Source organism: Arachis ipaensis, chromosome B07 (genome assembly GCF_000816755.2).
Source record: "Arachis ipaensis cultivar K30076 chromosome B07, Araip1.1, whole genome shotgun sequence".
NCBI classification, from domain to species: Eukaryota; Viridiplantae; Streptophyta; class Magnoliopsida; order Fabales; family Fabaceae; genus Arachis; species Arachis ipaensis.
Window position 1 is genome coordinate 122,807,524 of NC_029791.2, and position 24,072 is coordinate 122,831,595.

At 33.8% G+C, this 24,072-nt stretch overlaps 2 protein-coding genes across 4 annotated transcripts; one reads left to right on the plus strand and one right to left on the minus strand.

Annotated features, from left to right (window-relative positions):
- Nucleotides 2,296-3,180, minus strand: LOC107607909. Its single transcript, XM_016309804.1, has one exon. It carries the CDS (start codon nucleotides 3,178-3,180, stop codon nucleotides 2,296-2,298), a length of 885 nt encoding a protein of 294 aa, XP_016165290.1.
- On the plus strand, nucleotides 12,992-22,515 carry LOC107606213 (kinesin-like protein KIN-4C). Of its 3 annotated transcripts, none has more exons than XM_021106512.1 (27): nucleotides 12,992-13,435; nucleotides 13,576-13,722; nucleotides 13,947-14,099; nucleotides 14,187-14,431; nucleotides 14,574-14,713; nucleotides 15,164-15,288; nucleotides 15,689-15,725; nucleotides 16,266-16,357; nucleotides 16,438-16,554; nucleotides 16,653-16,766; nucleotides 16,890-16,973; nucleotides 17,060-17,231; nucleotides 17,503-17,603; nucleotides 17,826-17,924; nucleotides 18,020-18,133; nucleotides 18,206-18,322; nucleotides 18,415-18,495; nucleotides 18,668-18,739; nucleotides 18,821-18,914; nucleotides 19,027-19,058; nucleotides 19,279-19,379; nucleotides 20,052-20,123; nucleotides 20,227-20,454; nucleotides 20,627-20,771; nucleotides 21,018-21,089; nucleotides 21,226-21,720; nucleotides 21,834-22,515. In XM_021106512.1, exons 1-27 carry the CDS (start codon nucleotides 13,310-13,312, stop codon nucleotides 22,173-22,175), a joined length of 3,717 nt encoding a protein of 1,238 aa, XP_020962171.1. In that variant the 5' UTR covers nucleotides 12,992-13,309; the 3' UTR covers nucleotides 22,176-22,515. The 3 variants fall into 3 exon arrangements, with proteins under 3 accessions (XP_020962171.1, XP_020962170.1, XP_016163715.1); XM_021106511.1 differs by having other exon boundaries at nucleotides 12,994-13,435; nucleotides 21,199-21,720; XM_016308229.2 differs by having other exon boundaries at nucleotides 12,995-13,435; nucleotides 19,279-19,364; nucleotides 21,199-21,720.

The following is a 24,072-nucleotide window of genomic DNA, read 5'->3' on the forward strand; positions in this document are numbered from 1 at the left end:
AGCGACCGTAAGCCATTCCTCCTCTGGCACTGTGCGCAGCAAGAAGAATTGTTCCATGCGTTCAACCCAAACCACCACGTCGTCTCCGTGGAAGATCGGGAGTTCCAGCTTTCGCCATTGCTCCGGCGTGCCGCGGCTTCCGGCCGATGAGCCTGCTGCCAGGTGCGATCCCGGTGAACCACGCTCATTCCGATTAGGCGCGCGATTTTCGAACGCATCTATTCGGGAATTGAAGCGCTGTAGCGTCTCCTGCACCGATCGGAACATCTCCTCCATGCGCGATTCAATTGTGTCAAATCGTGACTCCATTTTTCTCGATCTCGATTGCACCATTCAGCGTTGGGATCCTCAAGCTCCTGATACCAGTTGATAGGACCAGCAATAGCAGAATGATCAAGCTTTATTGATACACCGGGATGGCCAATTAGCTCTCCCTAGAAGGTTCTACACAGCTGGAACTACCAGCTCGGAGAGAGAGATATTCTCTCCAACTTCTAACAGAATTCACAACAGAAAAACTATCCTCTCTTAACTAACTATAACCTAGCTATTTATAACAACCTATCAGCCAGCTGGATATCCTAACAACTCCTAAAACACTTCTACTTGACCTCTACTTACCTCTCCTTTTGTAACACAGTCCAAACCTGTTAGTAGTAGGCGCCTCTCTATCATATTCTTTACAAGATAATAGAGGTCAGAACCCACCATAGCCACACCGCTTGTATACTATCTCTTTCTGGAGCTTTTAGATTGCCCCATACTAAACAAAAAATCCTTTATTTTTTCATTAGAGACATTAGAATTAAGGAGCTCAAGATCAACCTAACTGAGAGCAGGGAAGACATTTTTTAAGCAATAAGAAATATTAGGCATGTCATTTCTATAAAGCTTATTGTAGAAATTAGTAGCCATAAATTTCAGAATTTGTCTGTCAGAGATCTAACTATGCTGCTCATCTTGAATAGCTTTAATTTTGTCTCTTCTTCATTTTGTCATAGTAGTGCTATGGAAATACTTAGTGTTTCTATCTCCAAAATTAGTCCATTTATACCTTGACTTTTGGAACCAAAGTAATTCCCATTGAGAAAGAATTTCTTCATACTCCTTCCAAAGATCAATTTGTAACTTTTTAAGAAAATGATTATTGTTGGCATTAAGACTCTTGGTGATCCCTTAGAGCCTTCTGACAATACGATTTTTCCTCAGCAGAATGTTGCCAAACACATTGTGGTTCCAATTTTTGAGAGCTTCCTAAAAGTTTCTAATATACTTTTTCCACGAGTTCCTGCAATTCCAACTCTTATTAACAAGATTATCAAAATCAGGATGAGACAACCAAGCTACCACATATCTAAAATGTCTCCCCCCTTTGTTAGGAGCCAAAAAAGACGTAAAGATAAGGATGACGGGGGAGTGGTCTGATTTCATCATGGGAAGGTGTTTTATCCTAACATCAGGGAAGACAATTTGCCAATCTATATTACAGAGGCCTCTATCCAACTTTTCACAAAAATTCCCTCTTTTTCAAGTAAAAAGCACCCACTGTAGCCCAAATTCAATAAGCCACCATCCGAAATACAAGCTTTGAAATCAGAACAAGTACCATGATACTAACCGAGACCCACCTCTTCTATCATGATCATGTAACATAGCATCAAAGTTGTATAAATTAGCTTCAATCAATATATGCATTGCACGGTTATATAAACTAATTTTAAATAAAAGATTCAATTTATATTCGAATCAATCACTAAGTTTCTAATAAATCAATTATGCATAATAAATTTAGCTTAATTGTTAATGAATTACATGGTAAGCTAAACTCAACTTTAAAATTATCACATTAACTAAATGAAAAATAACTTTAAACTAGTACTGTATATAAGTGACATAGAGAAAAAAATATTTATTTATTCTCGAAGTACACAATATTTTTTAAGAGTAGTGCCTGAAATTAGAGTAATAGACGAATTTTAAGCATGGAGCATTACAAATTTATAGACTTGCAATTGCCATCCAATGTTTATTCCTCTTCGTTCAACTTTGTTCATCTCTTTTTTTTTTTTGGAAAAACCATCATTTTTTTGGTGACTAAATAGAAAAGAAAGAAAAAAAAGAGACAAAACCAAATTAATTGGCTAGGGTCATATCTAAATCTATTAGATGTTGAAGCTCCCTCCATGGTTGGCTCCAATTCGAGTGAATGTCCGCGACAGAAGCAGCTGTTTTAGCCATACAATCTGCAACACTATTTGCAGTCCTCTGAATTAAAAGAATAGAGACTCTCCAATTCTAATTCATAACCTCCTGTATATGCTTTGCCAAATCCCATTCCGGAATATCCTTACCAAGCATTCTTTGGTTTACCAAGAAAAGAGCTTCTAAACAGTCTGTTTCACAAATAACCTCACGAAATCCACTCTCCCAAGCAAGAAGTAAACCTCTCCAAATTGCATACAATTCAGCAAAAAGAACACTGCACACTTCGACTTTCCCAGTGCAACCTTTCAACCAACATCCATCAGGATTGTGAATGATACAACCAAAACCAGCATAGCCAGAAGGAGCAAACCAACTAGCATCACAATTCAATTTAACAGAATAAACTGGAGGTGGAACCCAATGCAAACAAAGTGAAGGAGGAGACAGAGATTGATGCATAGCAAAAATAGTGTGAAACTCCCTTACTGAACTACGAATCAAACTCACCACTTTACCAGCACTCCAACAGTCATCTGTATTAAATAAGTCATGATTCCTGCTTCTCCAAATCCACCAGATGGTCGAAAAGAAAAGAAAAACATTTTCACTCCTTGCACCTCTGTAGAGCCAATTATGTAAATTCGAGTTATCTGAATACAGGCCTAAAAGGTTCCAGACCTCCTTGGCACTAGGGCACTCCCGAAGACAATGAAGAATTGATTCAGAACTATTCTGACACCGATGACAGGTGCTAGATAAAGCTAAATCACGACCCAAACGAAACTCTGCCGTAGGAATAGCATTATGAAGACTGAGCCAAATCAAGAACTTGTACTTCTCAGGAATATGCAGTCGCCATACCCACAACCAATTATCATGCTCATTCCAGTCAAACTTTCTTTTAGCTAGCCAACTGTACCCGCTCCTAACTGAGTAGAGTCTAGAAGATACCACACCCCACGACCAACCCGTCATAATCAAATTAACAGTGATGATAGGAAAACCAAAAGCAATGAGAGTACTCTCCAAAAACCTCCAATCCACCCTATCATAAGCTTTTTCAAGATCAATTTTAAAAGCAAGAGTATCTTTCTTGGATTTTGTGTGCTTCATGAAATTCAGAATTTCTTGGGCCACAATAATATTATCAGGAGCACCATGACCCGGAATAAAACCTCCTTGTAAAGGACTAACAATATCTGGAAGAAAAAGCCGAAGTCGGTTAGTCAATACTTTGGTGATAATTTTATAAACAACATTACACAAGCTAATAGGCCTGAAATCCTTCATAAAGGTAGGGTTATCAATTTTAGGAATAAGCACAATCAGAGTTTCAATGATGCTAGGATTTAAGAACTCTCCCAAAAAAGTACTCCGGACAATATTCCAAATCTCAGTGCCTACTATCTCCCAATATTCTTTAAAAAAATAAGCTTGAAAGCCATCTGGACCAGGAGCCTTAAAGGGCTCATACTGAATACTGCTGACTTGACTTCCGCAAAAGAGACAGGGTCAATTAACCTAGCACAAGCCTCAGTGCTTAGAGTGGGCATCGGAACATCCCCTAAACAATCAACCCCAACCTCTTCCGTTGTACCAAAGAGATTCTTGTAAAAAGAGAGGGCTTCTTCCTGGAGAATATCTGGATCAGTAGACCAAGACCCATCTCTAACATATAATCCATGTACTCTATTATGGTTTCTACGCACCAAAGTCTGAAGATGAAAGAATTTAGTGTTTCTATCCCCATACTTGACCCACTGCTCTCTAGATTTCTGGTACCAAAAAAGTTCCTCTTGCAACAAAAGCCTATTGTAATCTTCCCTCAGTTCAGCTTCTTTAATTCTCAGAGATAACACATCGGTAACCTCTAAACGCCGTTGAATCTGATCAATCTGATATTCCAGCTTATTTTTTCGCACAAAAATATTTCCAAAATCTTTGAGTTGAAGTCCAAAGAAGCCTGTTGAACCATCTTAAGCCTTTCGGTAACGCCTCCAAACTCTTGATTCCAAGCCTTACTAATAACATGTTTATAAGAAGGATGTGTTGCCCACGCAGCTTAGAACCTAAAAGGACGTGAACCTTTCACTCTGGGGCTACCATGACAACGAACTAAAATAGGACAATGATCAGAATGAAGCCTGCTAAGAATTTCAGAATAACCCTCAAGAAACATTGTCATCCACGCCTCATTAACTATAGCTCTATCCAACCTTTTAGCCAAGTTCCTGCCAGCCTGAACTGCTCTATACCAAGTATATCTCCTACCAGTCACTTTAAGATCAAAGAGCTCACAGTCATCTAGAGTAGTAGCTAATAGACTAGCTCTGTGAGAAGAAAAATAAGCACCTGTACTCTCATCTGGTGCCACAATCTCATTAAAATCACCAACGGCCATCCATGGTCTATTATGGCATGAATTAATAGAACGCAAATGATCCCAAAGCATACATCTTTTTTCGAATTGAGGACTCCCATATACTGCACTACAAAGCCAAACTAAATTACCCACACTCACTTTCACTGTGATACATTGGTCAATTTGATCAATAACCACACAAGAAGTATTAGCAATAGAAGATAGAAACCAAATGCCACCCCTGTGTCCTACTGCTTCCTTAATACCAACACAATGAAAACCCAACTTATCCAAAAAATTCTTCAAATTATTAAACATGGTATGAGTCTCAAAGAGAAAGAAGAAAGATGGTTTATATATTCTCACCAAATTTTTGCAATGCACACGGGCCATCTTGTTAGACGCACCCCTCACATTCCAGGCTATGATATTGAAACTATCCATAAAAATAGCAAAAAGGGAGCTCCAATAACAAACCCGAGACTCAACATGATGTCCCTGTCTTCGACGATCCTGCCTTTAATGGACTCTCAAGTTGCAGCCCAATTTTCTCCGTCGAAACTTGCACCATACCCGCCGTCGATGCTCCATCCTTATCTACTGGTGAATTCTGCAAAGAGTTTGGGTGAGGACGCTTTCGCACAGTGCCATTTGTTGTCTCACCTTGCTGCTGATGATGAACATTGTGCCGGGTCCCCGAAGAAGCCACACTAACCGGTTTTCCAATATTGATGCCCCTGCTTAATTTTACTTTGGATCCAGTAGCATGTGTTGTACGTTGATGATTAGGCCTTGTCCAAGTATTGGTAGCCTTGTTAGGAGTCTTCTTTACTTTTGGTTGGACCTGATGGGTGCTAAGAGAAGACTTTGACCCATTTTATACTTTCCTTTCCTAATCACTTGAGTCCAACCTTCCAAATCCTCATGTTGTGCATGGTCTACATGAACAGCATGCAAATCACTCTCCATCATTTGTAACTCATAAAAGTTGCCAATACTAATAAAACTATTCATAAAAGAACGAAATTAATTTTGTACCAATATGAAAATAAATATCATTTAACAAAAATAACCAAACACTGAATTCTAGTTAATTCCGTTAAAAAAATTACTTGAATTTTCCAAATTATATTCGTCATCTCCACCACACTATCACTGTTACAACTCCTCTCTCACCATTAAACCACTTTACCATTGCCACCATCATTCATCATCCTCAACTTCTCTCTTTTTTCCTAAATCTAAGACTTTCACAACCCTATCACTACCATCTTAATCTCCTTTAACATCCCCATATCACTACTACTATCACTAACATTGTCAACATAACTAACACTACTAACCAATCAAAAATTGAAAATTGAATGGGAGGAATATATTGAAACTAAAAATTTTAAGTACCTCCTTTGGATACAAGCAGTATTAAAAAAAATTAGGAATAGAAAACAAGGACTAGAGCTCTAATTGCCTGAATCAAAATGATAAATTTAAAGGTAAAAATCTATCAACGTAGCAGAGAGAAGTCGAGAAGTTGCAAAGTCACGATGAAGAGGAGCATAATAAAACAAAGACAAACATAGTAGAGGACCACGGCAGGGGGAGGGGACAATGGACTATGGACTATGGATAGCTCGGAATCCGCTATGCTCAAGAGATCCGAAAGCTTCTTGTACCTCACATCGCGCTTCAGGTTGAGTCAAATTCAGATCTCGGTGGAAGAAATTGAGTCATTATGGTTATTGTAGCAGCTATGACAGACATGGTGGGTATGATAATGGAGTTGGAGGTGAAGTTGTTGAGAAAAGGTTAGTTGAACTTGCAGATGGTGAAGGACGACTTGGGTTATCACAATGGGTGATAAAATGGAAAGGGTTGGGAGGATGACTGTAGTGGTGGTGTGTTGGGGAGAAATTATGTTGGTTAATAATGAAAATGATAATGTTAATGATAAGAACAATTTGATGACGATGATGAGAGAAGAAGGTACGAAGGGGATGGTGTTGTAGGTGAAAACGAGAAGGGTAATTTGAAAAAGTCTTTAAGTAATTTTTGAATAGAGTCAACTAAAATTTGACGTTTGGTTGTTTTTATCAAAAGATATTCATCTTTTATAAATACAAAGTTACTTTTATCAGCATTTACAACTTTTATAGATACACACGGTTGTTTTCTGAAAAAAATTTTCATGGCCAAATAGACTAATAATGATAGGCGGAAAAAACCTAAGTCTCCAAAATTCAGTGTGGTAAATGATAGTGTTAGAGTATACGTTGGGACATTATAGGCTATCTAAATATGTTTTATTATAATTAAATTATATTTTTTATTTCTTTTGTTACTCATAATATTCCTAAGTCCGACAGTATAAAGATTAATTCATCGTAAATCTGAACTCATTTTAAAAGTGTGTCGCTGATTAATTAGTTGCTACATGCACAAGACAAGATTCAAACTCCCAACATTTACTTAAATAGACAAATGAAGTGATCCCTCAATTGTTTAAATTGTATTTTTAATTTATCAATAAACAATAATAATTGTATATTACATCATTCTAAATATATAATTTAATTATATATTTTATCCATGTACAGTGTCACGAAGACCATCGATATCATCACTATCAATAATTCAACCGATTCTGCTAGGTAGACAACAGAAAATCTGAACAATGGACTGATTAAGATAAAAATAACCCAACCTAATCAAATAACAAAAATTCCTTTTACCTTATTTTTTCAAATTTTTAACCATCCTTCGCTGCTACCTCTCCTAAAAACCTATCAGCGCTATTATTGTCCCACCAATCTCCACTGGATTTGCAACAAGAACAATCATCCCTTTTGTATGTAAAATAAAGGGATAAGTGCGATTTTGGTCCCTAACGTTGAGGGTCAGAATCGAAACCGTCCCTCTTCTAATTTTCGACTTAAAATCGTCCTTAATAAAGGGATAAGTACTTAATACGAACATCCATTCTTTTTATATGTAAAATAAAATATAATAATGGATTTGCAATAAGAATAACCATCCCTTTTATATGTAACAAGAATAACCATCTCTTTTATATGTAAAATGAACATCCATCCTTTTTATATTTAAAATAAAAAATAATAATGGATTTGTAACAAGAACAACCATTCCTTTTGTATGTAAAATGAATATCCGCATGCAAGAAATTAGGGAGTTATATAGATGGATTTGTAAAGTATAATGATTTTTGAAATGATTTGAACGATAATGAATGTGAAATTTTCAATGAAAAAGGGAGTTATAGAGAATTAGAGATGGATTAAATCAGTTTCATGAAAGATTATTTCCTTTAAATTGTCTATGAGTAGTGAAAATATATTGTATGAATTTGATAAAAAAAAAAAATTCTACTAATTCCATTGCCTAGACATTGTAGGAAGAAGTGCGAAAAGGGAAGATGTGATAACTTATAGTCATGCTAAGCCAATTAGATGGGATTGATTCTTTTCATGGCTGCGTCTGCACGGGCTATGGAGGGACAGCGGTGCGCGGTCAAGCTGCGGTGATATTAGCGTGGGGTGCGGCGGCGACACGGATTGCAGGGAGATAGCGGCGCGAGATGAGATTGTGGCAGCGTGCATGGATAGCAGCTGAACGGCGTTAGGAGAGCGGCGGCGTTTGATGCGTCGAAACAGTGGTCTCCGGCACCGACAATGAGTTTGGAAATAGACTGGAGATCGACAATGGCAAATTTTGAGCCTGAATCGGAGATTGAATGATTATGATAAAATTAGAAATAACCATACATAGTGTGAATATGTTTAATTATTAATCCTAATTTTTTAAATTTAAAATTTGTAATTAAATAATTAATTGAAAACTTGATTTTTAATTTTTAATTTATCTTTCTTTTTAAATCCTTTATTCATATGGTTTACGACGAGTAAATTTTTAAAATAATCTCTGAGATTGAAGTCGTGCACCAAAATCGTCCATGAGATTCCAATTGCACCAATTACGTCCATGAGAATGAAAAAATTGTACCATATTAGTCTCTGAGCCGTTTTTCGTTAACGATGTGCTGACGTGGCTTGATGACGTGGTTCTTTGGTGACACATGTCACCTCATAGTTTGGTCACGTGTAACGGTATGATGACTTGTCGATCAGCGACACGTGCCATGCTGACGTGGATGATTATGCCACGTGTTATAATGTTATTTGTCCACGTGTCATCCACTATGTCATCATTACATATGCACCAAATTGGTCCTTTATTTTGCATCAAATGATTTATTTTAGTCCCTAAAATTGAATATCGTGCACCAAATTAGTTCCTTTATCAGTTTGTTCTCTTTTTTTTTTTGTAAATTTAAAACTCTCAATATTTTTTGATACACTAATTTTAATTTTATTTTTTATTATATAATTTTTTATAATGAATTTTTTAATTAATAATTTTAACTTGTATCGTTATTAGAGCACATGTTAGCTAAATCCAAAATTTTATTATTGTCTCTTGTATTTATTTGTATCTGTTTTAATACTGTTCAAGCCATGGTTACAATAAGTATTTATATTAATTAATAGTGTAATATATGAAAAGGTCGCCTAACTAAGTTATAGATAAAATGAATTATTATGATCGACAGTATAAATTTATCTTATTAATTTAGTAAGAAGTCAATTATATGGGAAATCAAACATTATTAAAACGGATGGGAATAATGAATTTATATTAATTAACAAGTGTCTTATCAAGTATTCTTAAATTATGGTGTTAAATATTAAAAAGTTTGTATTAAAAAATATTATTATACTCTTAACTTACACTCTTTACTAAATCAATATCAATATCTCATATAATTCTTTTAATAAAATATTGTAGAAAAAAATTGTATCATTTAAACTAAAATTTTTAAAATATTTTATAAAAACACTTGTATTTAAATAACTTGTGAAAAGATAAAATTAAAATTAGAGTATTTAAAGATATTAAAAATTTTGAATTTATAAAAAAAAACAAACGGATGAAGGAACTAATTTGATGCACGATATTCAATTTCAAAAACTAAAATGAGTCATTTGATACAAAGTAAGGAACCAATTTAATGCATATGTAATGATGACATAGTAAATAACACGTGGACAAATAACATTGTGACACGTGGCATAATCATCTACGTCAACATGCCACGTATCGTTGATCAACACGTCATCATACTGTTACAGGTGGCAAAATCATGAAGTGATATGTGTCATCAAAGAACCACATCATCAAATTACCTGAAAGCCTTGTTAACAAAAACTAATATGGTACAATTTTTTTAATATAAAAAATATAGTTAATAGAATTAGTTATACTGTTACAGGTGGCAAAATCATGAAGTGATATGTGTCATCAAAGAACCACATCATCAAATTACCTGAAAGCCTTGTTAACAAAAACTAATATGGTACAATTTTTTTAATATAAAAAATATAGTTAATAGAATTAGTTTCTTAGAGATAATTTTAATGTACGAAATCAATCTCAGATTTCTCTGTACTTTCTCTACTTCAATACCTACACTTTCTTCGTACCATCACCTTACTTTCACCCTACTAACAATAACAATAATAACACCAATAATTGTAAATAATCCACCATCGCCACAACCTCAATTTCCACCACCTTTTAAATTTCCACCACCAACCGCAATAAAATAATAGCAATTTAAATTATTTTATTGCTATTATCTTTTAAATATTATTTTGTCAATTTCAAATGTTTCGATAATCAAACCAGCTATTTACTCGTGTAAAAACATAACTTTCTTCATGTACATTTAATTCATTGAAAAATCACGTTTAAAAAGAATCATGTTCTTTCTTGTCCTGAAATCTATATTAATGTAATAATTTTTTGACATATGATGGTTGTAAAACTCTTGATTCATAAAGTTTTGAAAGAATTAAAGTTTTTCTGTCAAAAAGAAAAAGTTGTCTAAATTCCAATTTCGTATTTATTTGAAAAGAAAATAGTTTAATAATAGAAGTTGATAAGTGGATGAAATTCGAATTCTACTTTAGGACCTTTAGCTAATTAACTAGCTAAATTTGTGGAAATAGTTTTATTTTATTTTTTTTCCGTTAGTGTGAAATGAGATTATTGTATAGATAGGTTGTCTGTGATGGAAATAGTGCAATGCACATCCATATACCAAGAAATAGTGCAATATGGTAATTTTTTTTACATTAAAACTCAAATAATAATGGTTAGATATAATTACTATTTACTAGGCTAAGAGGAAGAAAAAATAAAATATATTAAAACATTAACCTTACCTATCTCCAACTCCAATTTCCACAGTGCCTTTTACTAATTTTCTGCTATCCAATTTTTACCCAAACCTTTTTTTATCGGAAAATCGCAAAGCCATTTTGCTTGCTTCTGCTTCCGTACGTTCAAATGTAACGTACGTAGAGAAGAGAAGAAACTTTCTTTCCCGCTATCTCTCTGTTTTCTTTATTCTTCTCTTTCTCTCTTTTTTTTTTTTTGTTTTCTGCAATTTCCTTCATTACTTCATTCTAATGCAGAATGGCATCACCATCAATACTTTCGTGTTTCTTTCTTCACCATCATCGTGATTTCTAGTTTATAACCCATTGCATGCTTTATTTTTTCGTTCTTTTGGCGTTCGAATTTTGGTTCTAAGGTTTTTCCAGACGATCGAGCTGAGTGACGCAACAACAATGGAGAACTCAGATGGGAGGAACGTGGATTGCGTGCGTGTAGCGGTTAACATTCGCCCATTGATCACGTCGGAGCTTCTTCTAGGATGCACAGATTGCATTTCTGTTGTTCCAGGCGAACCTCAGGTTCTAGAACCTTCGTTTTCTCGAAATTATATATGATGGTTAAGTTTGAGCTTTGCTTACAATTAGTGTTGCAATTATTTGAAACTATGAGAAATTGATATATGATGCATTGTTGTTGTTGTTGCTTGTGAATTCGGTAGGTGCAAATTGGGACTCATACATTCACCTATGCTCATCTAATTCTTTTAATAAAATATTGTAGAAAAAAATTGTATCATTTAAACTAAAATTTTTAAAATATTTTATAAAAACACTTGTATTTAAATAACTTGTGAAAAGATAAAATTAAAATTAGAGTATTTAAAGATATTAAAAATTTTGAATTTATAAAAAAAAACAAACGGATGAAGGAACTAATTTGATGCACGATATTCAATTTCAAAAACTAAAATGAGTCATTTGATACAAAGTAAGGAACCAATTTAATGCATATGTAATGATGACATAGTAAATAACACGTGGACAAATAACATTGTGACACGTGGCATAATCATCTACGTCAACATGCCACGTATCGTTGATCAACACGTCATCATACTGTTACAGGTGGCAAAATCATGAAGTGATATGTGTCATCAAAGAACCACATCATCAAATTACCTGAAAGCCTTGTTAACAAAAACTAATATGGTACAATTTTTTTAATATAAAAAATATTTTTAATAGAATTAGAGTCTTAGAGATAATTTTAATGTACGAAATCAATCTCAGATTTCTCTGTACTTTCTCTACTTCAATACCTACACTTTCTTCGTACCATCACCTTACTTTCACCCTACTAACAATAACAATAATAACACCAATAATTGTAAATAATCCACCATCGCCACAACCTCAATTTCCACCACCTTTTAAATTTCCACCACCAACCGCAATAAAATAATAGCAATTTAAATTATTTTATTGCTATTATCTTTTAAATATTATTTTGTCAATTTCAAATGTTTCGATAATCAAACCAGCTATTTACTCGTGTAAAAACATAACTTTCTTCATGTACATTTAATTCATTGAAAAATCACGTTTAAAAAGAATCATGTTCTTTCTTGTCCTGAAATCTATATTAATGTAATAATTTTTTGACATATGATGGTTGTAAAACTCTTGATTCATAAAGTTTTGAAAGAATTAAAGTTTTTCTGTCAAAAAGAAAAAGTTGTCTAAATTCCAATTTCGTATTTATTTGAAAAGAAAATAGTTTAATAATAGAAGTTGATAAGTGGATGAAATTCGAATTCTACTTTAGGACCTTTAGCTAATTAACTAGCTAAATTTGTGGAAATAGTTTTATTTTATTTTTTTTCCGTTAGTGTGAAATGAGATTATTGTATAGATAGGTTGTCTGTGATGGAAATAGTGCAATGCACATCCATATACCAAGAAATAGTGCAATATGGTAATTTTTTTTACATTAAAACTCAAATAATAATGGTTAGATATAATTACTATTTACTAGGCTAAGAGGAAGAAAAAATAAAATATATTAAAACATTAACCTTACCTATCTCCAACTCCAATTTCCACAGTGCCTTTTACTAATTTTCTGCTATCCAATTTTTACCCAAACCTTTTTTTATCGGAAAATCGCAAAGCCATTTTGCTTGCTTCTGCTTCCGTACGTTCAAATGTAACGTACGTAGAGAAGAGAAGAAACTTTCTTTCCCGCTATCTCTCTGTTTTCTTTATTCTTCTCTTTCTCTCTTTTTTTTTTTTTGTTTTCTGCAATTTCCTTCATTACTTCATTCTAATGCAGAATGGCATCACCATCAATACTTTCGTGTTTCTTTCTTCACCATCATCGTGATTTCTAGTTTATAACCCATTGCATGCTTTATTTTTTCGTTCTTTTGGCGTTCGAATTTTGGTTCTAAGGTTTTTCCAGACGATCGAGCTGAGTGACGCAACAACAATGGAGAACTCAGATGGGAGGAACGTGGATTGCGTGCGTGTAGCGGTTAACATTCGCCCATTGATCACGTCGGAGCTTCTTCTAGGATGCACAGATTGCATTTCTGTTGTTCCAGGCGAACCTCAGGTTCTAGAACCTTCGTTTTCTCGAAATTATATATGATGGTTAAGTTTGAGCTTTGCTTACAATTAGTGTTGCAATTATTTGAAACTATGAGAAATTGATATATGATGCATTGTTGTTGTTGTTGCTTGTGAATTCGGTAGGTGCAAATTGGGACTCATACATTCACCTATGATTATGTTTATGGCAGCACGGGGCCATCTTCGTCTACGATATACGATGATTGTGTAGCTCCGCTTGTTGATGCGTTATTTAATGGCTATAATGCCACGGTTCTTGCTTATGGCCAGGTATAAACTTTTGAAGGTTTGCTGGTTAATTATGACTTTTGGAAACTTTGCTTTGATATATATTAATATTTTGTGTACTCATTTTATTTTGGGGTGTGAGAGTCATCCCATGTGAAAGATGCATGTTTCGTTTCAATGTATGAGGCATAATGTGTATAAATAATTTATCTCTGTGTGTAATCACTTATGTAGCTTTACACTATATTTTGTTCTCATTTTGTTAGACTGGATCTGGAAAAACATACACCATGGGAACAAACTATAATGGAGAGGGAAGTAGTGGTGGAATTATACCAAGGGTATTAGAGAGCATATTTGAAAAAGTTAAGGAAGCAAAGGACTCCATGGAGTTCTTGATCAGAGTATCATTTATTGAGGTGAAAAAAAGATAGTATAATTAGTTGGTAAATTTTCTATAATTCTCAATTGAGATGAATAATTGATTTGGTTTAAAAAACTGACAGATATTCAAGGAAGAGGTTTTTGATTTGCTTGATCCCAATTCATCGAGAGGAGAAGCAACTTCTGCTTCGAAGCCTGTTGTGCTAGGTAGAGTGCCCATACAAATCAGAGAAACAGTGAATGGAGGAATAACTCTATCTGGTGTGACTGAGGCTGAAGTTAAGACAAAAGAAGAAATGGCATCTTATCTATCAAGTGGTTCGTTATCGCGTGCCACAGGGAGTACAAATATGAATAGCCAATCAAGGTAAAATGCCAAATAAAAAGCATGCAACATTTTATTTATTTTTTAGCTTTGGGTCTAATTTCATGGTTCATTATGAAACTATACTTTAATGGAGAATATCTTTTATAGTATGTTGACTACTTGTTTTGTATGCATTATCCAGTCGTTCACATGCTATATTTACCATCACAATGGAGCAAAAGAAAGGTGATGATATCTTATGTGCCAAACTGCATTTGGTAGATCTTGCTGGTTCTGAGCGTGCAAAAAGAACTGGGGCAGATGGCATGCGTTTAAAAGAAGGTATTTCTCATTGGTAATATTACCGAGTTTGATATATTATTAATACAAGAGCAAATATCCTTTTTAGTTTTAACATTTTGAAATTAATCTGTAAATTTGGCATCAATTTTATCTTTCTGTCAAATTATAGGTATTTTCATTACAATTCATCTTACTTGGCGCATTGATGCACTTATTTGATTTTCTTGGCAAAATGGGGTAGATTATTTCTACCTTATTATCTTGAGAATAATAATATTATTAAAATGATAAAATTGATGTCAAAACTAAGTATTGACTTAATTGATCAAAAGACATTTTAGGACCAAAGGAGATATTATGACTAAAGAATATATTTACTCGTAACACAAAAAGTAATATCACAGAAATGTCAATTTTGAATTTTTAAGCTAGTTAATTTCATTTCTGAATGAAAATTGTATTTAGTTTGAATATTGTTCTTATGATTAGGAATTCATATCAACAAGGGGTTGTTAGCTCTTGGAAATGTTATAAGTGCACTGGGAGATGAAAAAAAGCGAAAAGAGGGAGGTCATGTTCCATATCGTGATAGCAAATTGACACGCCTGTTGCAGGTTTGCTCAATATTTTTTTAAGCAATTTATTGAGATTACTTATGAACCTAAGTCTATTGTGTTTGTTTGGATGACTATTCATAAAATGAAAAGTAAAGTAAGTAACACACTGGACCAAAAACTTGGTTATGCATGAATGTTTACAGTCTACTCTACTCACAAGTTCATGAATTGCCGGGTGTGTGCTTCTCATTTTTTTTCAAAGTATGATAATTCTTGTACTACAAATGTAATACAGTTTGAATATGAATGTAATGCTAGTTAAACCTATTTGCAATAGTCACTGCTACTTAAAAAAGTGATTAAAAAGGCTATATTTATAGTGTTCAATTCAAAATAGCTTCAATGGATTAATATTGTATTATTATGACTGACAAAGAATGGGGTAATGAACATGTAGGATTCTCTGGGGGGAAACAGCAAAACAGTGATGATAGGTACACAATCAGTGCACGTTGGCAATGTTCTGAATTTCTGATATTTTTGTTGGTGGTTAAATTATTGTAGTGGTCATAATAATTTTACTCAATTTTCAATTAGGTCTCTATACTTTAAGAGTTTGTAATAAAGTTTTTATATTGTATAATAATTTTCAATCATGTAACTATAAGTTAATATTTCCAAACAAGTCCTTATGCTGTACAAATATTTTTCAGCCAAGTCCCTTTTGCTGAAAAATTTTGATCAAGCCCATAAATTGGCTGGTAAGCTGTCTTTTTGAAAAATTTTCTGCAATACAGGTACTTGATCACAAAAGTTTAAATTAGAGGGACCCAGTTAAAAAATGTTTGTACTGGTCAGAGACATAATTTGAAGTCTATATGAACTTGATTGAGAATTTTAGTATAATATAATAATTTGATTATAAATTCTAAACTATAAGGACTTAATTGAAAATTGAAATGATCTAATTACAACATAATTCAACCTATTATTTCCTTTGGAGCATATAATCTAATTTGTTGGGAATGTCACAGCATGTGTTAGTCCAGCTGACAACAATATTGAAGAGACACTGAACACCTTAAAGTATGCAAATCGTGCTCGCAACATTCAGAACAAAGCAATTGTAAGTGTGTTTAGTAATTTTTTAATTTGTGAAAATTTCAGTTTCTTAATGTGCGTGATTTCAAATTTTTCATGTTTCAGATTAATCGTGATCCAGCTGCAGCTCAGGCACAGGAAATGCGAAATCAAATTGAGCAGTTGCAAGCTGAGCTTCTATTTTATAGAGGTGAAGGTGTGGGACCATTTGAGGAGCTTCAGGTACTTCGTTTTATAAAATGTCAAAAGATGCTCACTTTTTAATCTACATGTTTATAATGTTGTCTACTTTTTCTTTTTAAATTTTATTTTATTTTCAGATGCTTAAACATAAAACTTCGTTACTTGAAGCAAGCAATGCAGAGCTACAACAGGAGCTAAAAAGACGTCGAGTAGCTTGTGAGAGTTTACAACAATCTGCCCTTGAAGCTCAGGTTTTTCTTTTATCCTTTGTCTTATCTCATTTATAATAAATTTGTTAGTTGCATGCAATATCTTTATAGTATTTTTTACAACAACTTTTGGAGTCTCACTCAAGTCAGTGATAATATTTGTAGGTTGAAAGAGACCAGCTGATTATGAAAATAGAAGCTATACGAAACGGTAAATCCTTGGACAAGATTGACTCTAATTCAAATCAGGTTTGGATGCAACAAGTTCTTGTTAATGCTTGGTTACAATTCTCAGAAGTGATCGATCTCTTAAAAATTATATAAATTATTTTCAGGACTACAACTTGGTAAAATCTTATGTGTCAAAGATCCAATATCTTGAAGGGGAATTGAAACGTTTGAAGACTTCAAACACCACGAATTCAAGACATTTTGTTAACTGTGTTGATTCCGAAGATGATGAACCACTTTCATCTGATAGCCATGCTAAAGCTATGGATTTACCAGGTATCACATTGGAAATTTTATTTCTTGTGATGGATCCTGTTATAGAATTTTAGCACTAGTTTTGACCTTCGAAACATAAATTTTGACAAATCTGTTTTGGTTTTGAAAAGTCCGTCTGTCGAATCTTCAGGATGATTTGTTAGATACTAAAAGATTCAACAACAACGTTACACTTAATAATGAAGCGTACTTATTTGTTATTTTATCTTGTTGATTGGCATTTCATTCTAAGTATGCTTTCTTTCTCAACATTAATATAACTTGTTTGCAGATGAATCAGATGATGAAGAAAAGGAGCTAGAACACTCTTCTCTCCAAGAAAAATTGGATAAGGAGCTCAAAGAACTGGACAAAAAACTTGAACAAAAGGAGGTAAGAGCAACCTTTTCTAGTTTTAACTCCTTAAGATGTTGAAATCCCTCTCTATACAAGCACACATGTGCACATGTCCTCACCTGAGCGCGCACAGATCTGTTTTATTGAGCTTTTTAAATTGCTAATATATCTATTTAGCTTATTGTATTAAATGTTTTATAGGGATGCAACTGATTTTTACATATTTCAATTAATAATTCATTTCCCCCTTGGTTGAAGGCTGAAATGAAGTTGTACAATAACTCTGATCCTTCAATTCTTAGGCAACATTATGAAAGGAAACTTCTTGAGATGGAACAAGAGAAGAAAATTTTGCAGGTGGTTGCTCTGAAAATTTCACTATCAATCAGTTAAAGAATTTTGTTTTATTTTAAATATTTTTTACTAACCCTTCTTTTGTACATAATTGATAGAAAGAAATTGAGCAACTTAAAGAGAATCTTGCAAATATTTCTTCCAACTCTGATGACGGTGCTGAAAAGACAAAGCAGGATTATCTACAAAAGTTGAATGCGCTTGAAGTGCAAGTGAGTTGATATTTTAAGCGTGTTAAACCTCAATGGCCACTCAATGCCATAAACTGATTATTTGCTTTCTAGGTTTCCGAACTGAAGAGGAAACAAGATGACCAGGCTATGCTTTTGAGACAAAAACAAAAGAGTGATGAGGCTGCAAAACGACTTTATGATGAAATACAACGAATTAAAGCTCAGAAGGTGCAATAGTCCTGTCAATCAAACGTGCATTGTTTGTTAGAAAGGAGAAATTTTTTTTTTGGGGGGAATTGCTTATGGTTACTTTTCTTTAGGTTCAACTTCAACAAAAGATTAAGCAGGAATCTGAACAATTTAGGTTATGGAAAGCTACACGTGAAAAAGAAGTTCTTCAGGTAAAATGCATAAGGGGAGAATTTTCTTTTACCTTTACATATTAATATATTCTTACTTTTATTTTTTTATTTTTTTGGGGTCCAATAATCTTTTCCCAACTTTTAAATAACGATAGATTAGTTATGAAGAATAAAAATTTTTAGTCATTTGACATATTTGCTTAAATACCAGCTTAAGAAAGAGGGGAGGAGGAACGAATATGAGATGCATAAGCTATTAGCGTTAAATCAAAGGCAAAAGCTAGTAAGTTCATGCTCAAATCACGTGTTGTTGCATTGAAGTCTTATATAGTTGTTTAAATTACAAGTTATATGTTCATTGCAGGTACTGCAAAGGAAGACAGAAGAAGCTTCCATGGCTACCAAAAGGCTGAAAGAACTTTTGGAATCTCGAAAGGCTTCCTCACGTGAATCCATGGGTTAGAAGAAACTGTGTCATGTAGTCTCTTACTCTCTTTCCCCTATGTTGAGTTTGCCTAATATCTGGCACTTTGTTTTCCTTTTCCTTTTTCGTTTTTCACATAAACACAGGTGTTGGTGGTGGGAGTGCTCCTGGAATTCAGGTACAAGTAACTTTATGGAGTAATTAAAAACAAGGAGTAAATTGCATGTTAAAATTCAATATGGATGAGTGCTGGATTTTTTACTAGGTGTTATGCCTTTTGTATTTTTCCCATTGATCAAAAGACAGGTCATAGCTATTCATGCTAATGAGTTGTAAGTGATGTATTGACAATTTGACATATCAGTAACTGCTACTTGATGCAAATTTTTTTTTTCAAGGCTTTGATGAAGGCAATCGAGCATGAGCTTGAAGTTTCTGTTCGAGTGCACGAAGTACGCTCGGAATATGAGCGTCAAATGGAAGAGTACGTGACATTTAGGTGGAACGCTTGATGCTTGATTACATTTGAAGTTATCTTATTTTTGCATTAGAATTTACCATCAAATATAACACCTCTCTCATAATACACCCCATATCTATTCACTTGAATGTTCGGAAAGAACCCCAGTTTTTATGTTTATAGGATATGATAATGTGTCATTCTCCCTCATTTTCTTTTAAATATAAGTGTGGCTTAACCAATTACATACACTGCATATGGATACTTAAGCATAGTATTTACTCTATATGCAAAATTTAGTTCTTATAAATTCTCCATACTGAATACCAAACCAAAAAAAATATAAAATATAAAATAAAATAAAATTCTCCATGGTAGTCAAAATTAAAGTATGAGAAATGTTAAACAGATATACTAATTTTCTTGGATTAGGTACCTTTCTATGTTGTTAGACTGGCTCCAACCCATGGTTATTGTCAGTCCATAAACATTCAATGGAAGACTCTAGAAAGAAATTTGCAATTGGTTATATTTTGTAATAAAATATGTGCCAAATTTAATTATTTGAGTTCAATAACCAATTATTTTAGGCTAGATGGTGTGACAACTTTGCAGGGAGGATTTGAATTGTTCTGTTAAGCATTATTTTTTTTTTTCCCCATTTGATTGGGGCTTTCCTCACTTATTCATTTAGTTATCCTTTTATTTTAGGAGGAATAAAATGGCCTCAGAGATGAGTAAGCTAAAGGAGGAAGTAGAGATGATGAATCAATATGGTACAAGGTGATGCCTTGTAATTACCTATTTCCTTAAAAACATGAAACAATGTTTGTGGTTTTAGTTTGGTATTTTATGCACGTCTCTCTCTGACTGGTTGCTATTGTAGTGATGGCTCTGTGTTAATGTCTCCTGGAGCCAAAAATTCAAGGATTTTTGCCCTTGAAAACATGCTTTCTACTTCTTCTTCATCTCTAGTGTCTATGGCTTCCCAGTTGTCAGAGGCAGAAGAGCAAGAACGGGTTTTTAGTGGTAAGGGACGTTGGAACCAAGTCCGGTCCGTTGCAGATGCTAAGAATGTGATGAATTATCTGTTCAACATAGCATCTTCCTCGAGGTAACAATTTCTCTGCAACAATTTGGTCCCGTGATTTAACCAATTCTTGCAAAGTTATCAAACTTGCTTATATTGTGTTAAAATGCAATAGGTTTTAATTTGTGAGTAATCCAAAAATTTCCTGAAGTGGTAATCTGACTGGCATATTGCTCTGGCTTTTATTTTATCTTAGGTGTTTAGTGCGAGAGAAAGAAATAATCTGCAGAGAGAAGGACATGGAGATTAAAGATTTAAAGGAAAAGGTAGTAAGGTTAAACTATGCAGTTCGACAGTTGGAAATGATAAAAGTTCAACTTACTCGTCAGTTGGAATCACAGGTTTGTTTATGAGCCACATCATCTAGCTAATAGCTATATGGTTAAAAAACGTTTTGCTGCAAAAAAATTTCTTCGTATATAGAAACTTACCAATATTCCTCTTTACTACTTTACAAACTTTTAGCTCCAATTTGTAGAATTGGGGCACGATTCCACTGTCAATGAATATTTAGCATTTTGATTACCCTATTATTTAGTATCTTCTTTTTAAATAATTGTTTCTTTATCATTTGAACTTTATGACAGAGTGAAACTTTAAAGAGGTATACAGGATCTATGGGAGAAGCAGAATACACTAACATGAATTTGCACAAGCCGGTTGGTCTCGCACACTAGTTTTCTTACAAAAAATGGTTAAAAGGATTCTATCTCCTAGTTGACTATAAACTGCTATTGGTTAATTCGGTATAATTTCTTCTAAACGTAGGAAAACCGCCATTCTACACATGTACAGGAGGATATATACATGTCTGGTGCAGAATCAGAATATTTTGATGACATGGAAGCAACAGATGACGAGTGGTTTGAGCCAGGAGAATCAACTGAGAATAAACGGAAATCCACAAGCACATACGCAAGCTTAGAGAATATCAACCTTTCAGAACATGATGATAAAGAGTATTCAAGAGATGAACCTGGATGTACATCTGGAGAAATAACATCAAATATTTGCTGCTCTTGTAGTAAAACTTCATCATGTAACACAACAAAATGCAAGTGCAAAACCACAAGAAACAATTGCAGTAGTTCTTGTGGTTGCCTAGCAACCAAGTGTGCTAATAGAGCATCAATCTCAAATGAGTCAACACATCTGGGATCAGTTGAGATGGACAAAGACCACCTTCTTGTTGCTCAAGGTGCAGAGTTACTTCGTGGAGCACTGGTTGATGGGCTTGCCGAAATAGGCCAACAACCTAGAAAGGCTCTTACTGACGTAGGAAATACTTTGGTGTGTAAGCCCTCCAAAAGTCAAGTTCTTTAGAATTGCATGAAGTTAATGGCATCTTTTTTTGTTTATTTTTTCCCTCAACTTTTTTGAAGCATTGTTATTTCATTTTGCAGGCCAAACCAAAAGCTCAAAAGGGTAATCAGAGAAAGAAATTGCCTAAACCCACCACAATTGTTGTGTCCGATCCTTCGTCTTCCTTGCAACCCGAGAATTCTGGACCTCCCAAGTCCAAGAAACAAATTGATGATATATTTGATTCAAAAACACTAACATTGAATATACCACCAAGACTACCCTCCTCTAAGCCTGAACATGCTGCCTCTGCCCCTAGGGTAGAGGGTAATGCCTTGGACCCAGATAACAGTCCTTTAAAAATAAGGGCTGCACGAAGGGCAGCATCATCTAGTGACAGTGATGTTCCGTTGTGGGATAGGAATGCTGGCAAGTTTGATTAATCTATAAAGAAGAAAGGGCCTGAAGTGGTTCTGTCTAGAAATCCTCTACAATCGAAAAGATCATGGGAAGAGAAAGAAGACAACAGAAGCTAATTGTATGTATGTATTTATCCCCTCTTTACTTGTTCTGGAATTTTTATAAGACCAAAGATCACAATGTAAGATGCATGCCTTAGCATCTTCTAGTGGTGGGTCTGCAGAACAAATAAAGAAGAGTGGTGTATAGTGTGGCTTGCCAATAGTAGACAATCATTTTGGCTTGGCCTGATTTTTGTTTGGCTTGCTTTTCTTTGTTCTCACAGTTGAAATGAAAGCCGAAATCACAGGTTTTGATCGTCTACGGCTTGCTTTGCAAAAGCTTAGTTTTTTTTTGTTAGGTAGCTTATAAAAGTAAATTTTAAAAAGACGTGACATCTGATAAATCAAACTATAAGTAATTTTCAGTAAATATAAATAATAACAACTATATCTGATAAAATAATTTTTAAAATTTAAATTGATCGTAACAGGTATAGGTATAAATAAAAGGAGAATTTTGATTGTGAATGAAATTTAGCATTAATAATTTTGGTGATGTTATATATATAAGTATTTTTGTAATTAAGTCTAACTAAATTGGCACAAACTGAGCAAAAAAAAAAAAAATGTGCGTATATGTTATAGAAACTTATTGAGATAAAATTTTTATATATATCAAAAAATTTTTTACATAGTACGAATTTATCGATATAGCATAAAAATTTTGCACATAGCACATAAATATTTACACATAGCATATAAATTTTTGTTGCGAATGTATTTTGTTAGTTGTGTATGTGGTCTTTCAAAATGTCTGTATTATGCACCAAAAGTCATGTGTTGTCCATATTTTGTTTGTTGGGTGTCAATATTTGACGTATTGTCTTTCAAAATTTTTTGCTCACCAAAATTTATGTACACAATAATTTTAGTGAACATAAAAGATGAAAAAGATGACGATGATAATTATAATTGATAGTTATAAGTATTTGTGATTTTCACACGCGCAATATTTCTCTAAAGAGGCCTGCTACACATACAAGTCTTTTTGACTTACAAGTCTTACAAGTTGCTACACACGGGCCTTTTAATGCGTTATTCAACCGTTTTCTATTTTCAAAGCGCTACACTCACCATGTATTATGAACGACTTTTCTTCTTCTTCTTCTTCTTCCTCTTCCTCTTCCTCTTCTTCTTCGTTTTTTTTTTTTCGATTTTCATGGTTTCTGAAATCAAGCTTTGAAATCGTTTTGAAGATAATAGAACTTCAGAAATACACCCAAACAATTACAGAAATACACCCAAACGATTATAGAAATACATCCAAAAGATTACAGAAATACACCCAAAGGATTACAAAACTACACCCAAAGGATTTAAGAAATACACCCAAAATTCATTGAAGTACACCTTATGCATAATTCAGAACTCTTTCTCTTTCTCCTCCTCATCTTCTGCTGCTTCTTTTTCTTCAAAAACAATTTCAGAGTTTGATGTCAAAAAAACAATGGAAATCGAGAATAACGAAGAAAGAAAATAGAGAGAAAAGCACGTAAATGAAGAAGAAGAAGAGGAAGACGAGGAAGAAGAACGTGCAACAAGAAGAAGAAGAAGGAGAAAGAGAAGGCAAGAAATGAAAGAAAAGAAGAAGAAGAAGAGGAAGAGGAAGAAGAACCTGCAGCAAGAAGAAGAAGGAGAAAGAGAAGGCAAAAAACGAAAGAAAAGAAGAAGAAAAAAACGAAGAGGAAGCGCGTTTTGAGCGTTAGTTTTAATTGGATTTGTAAGGCTTACAAGCCTTAATCGCTTGTATGCGAAGAATTTCTGTTCTCTAAATACTTTACCAAATTAAGTCTATATTATTTTTAAAATTATAAATTGA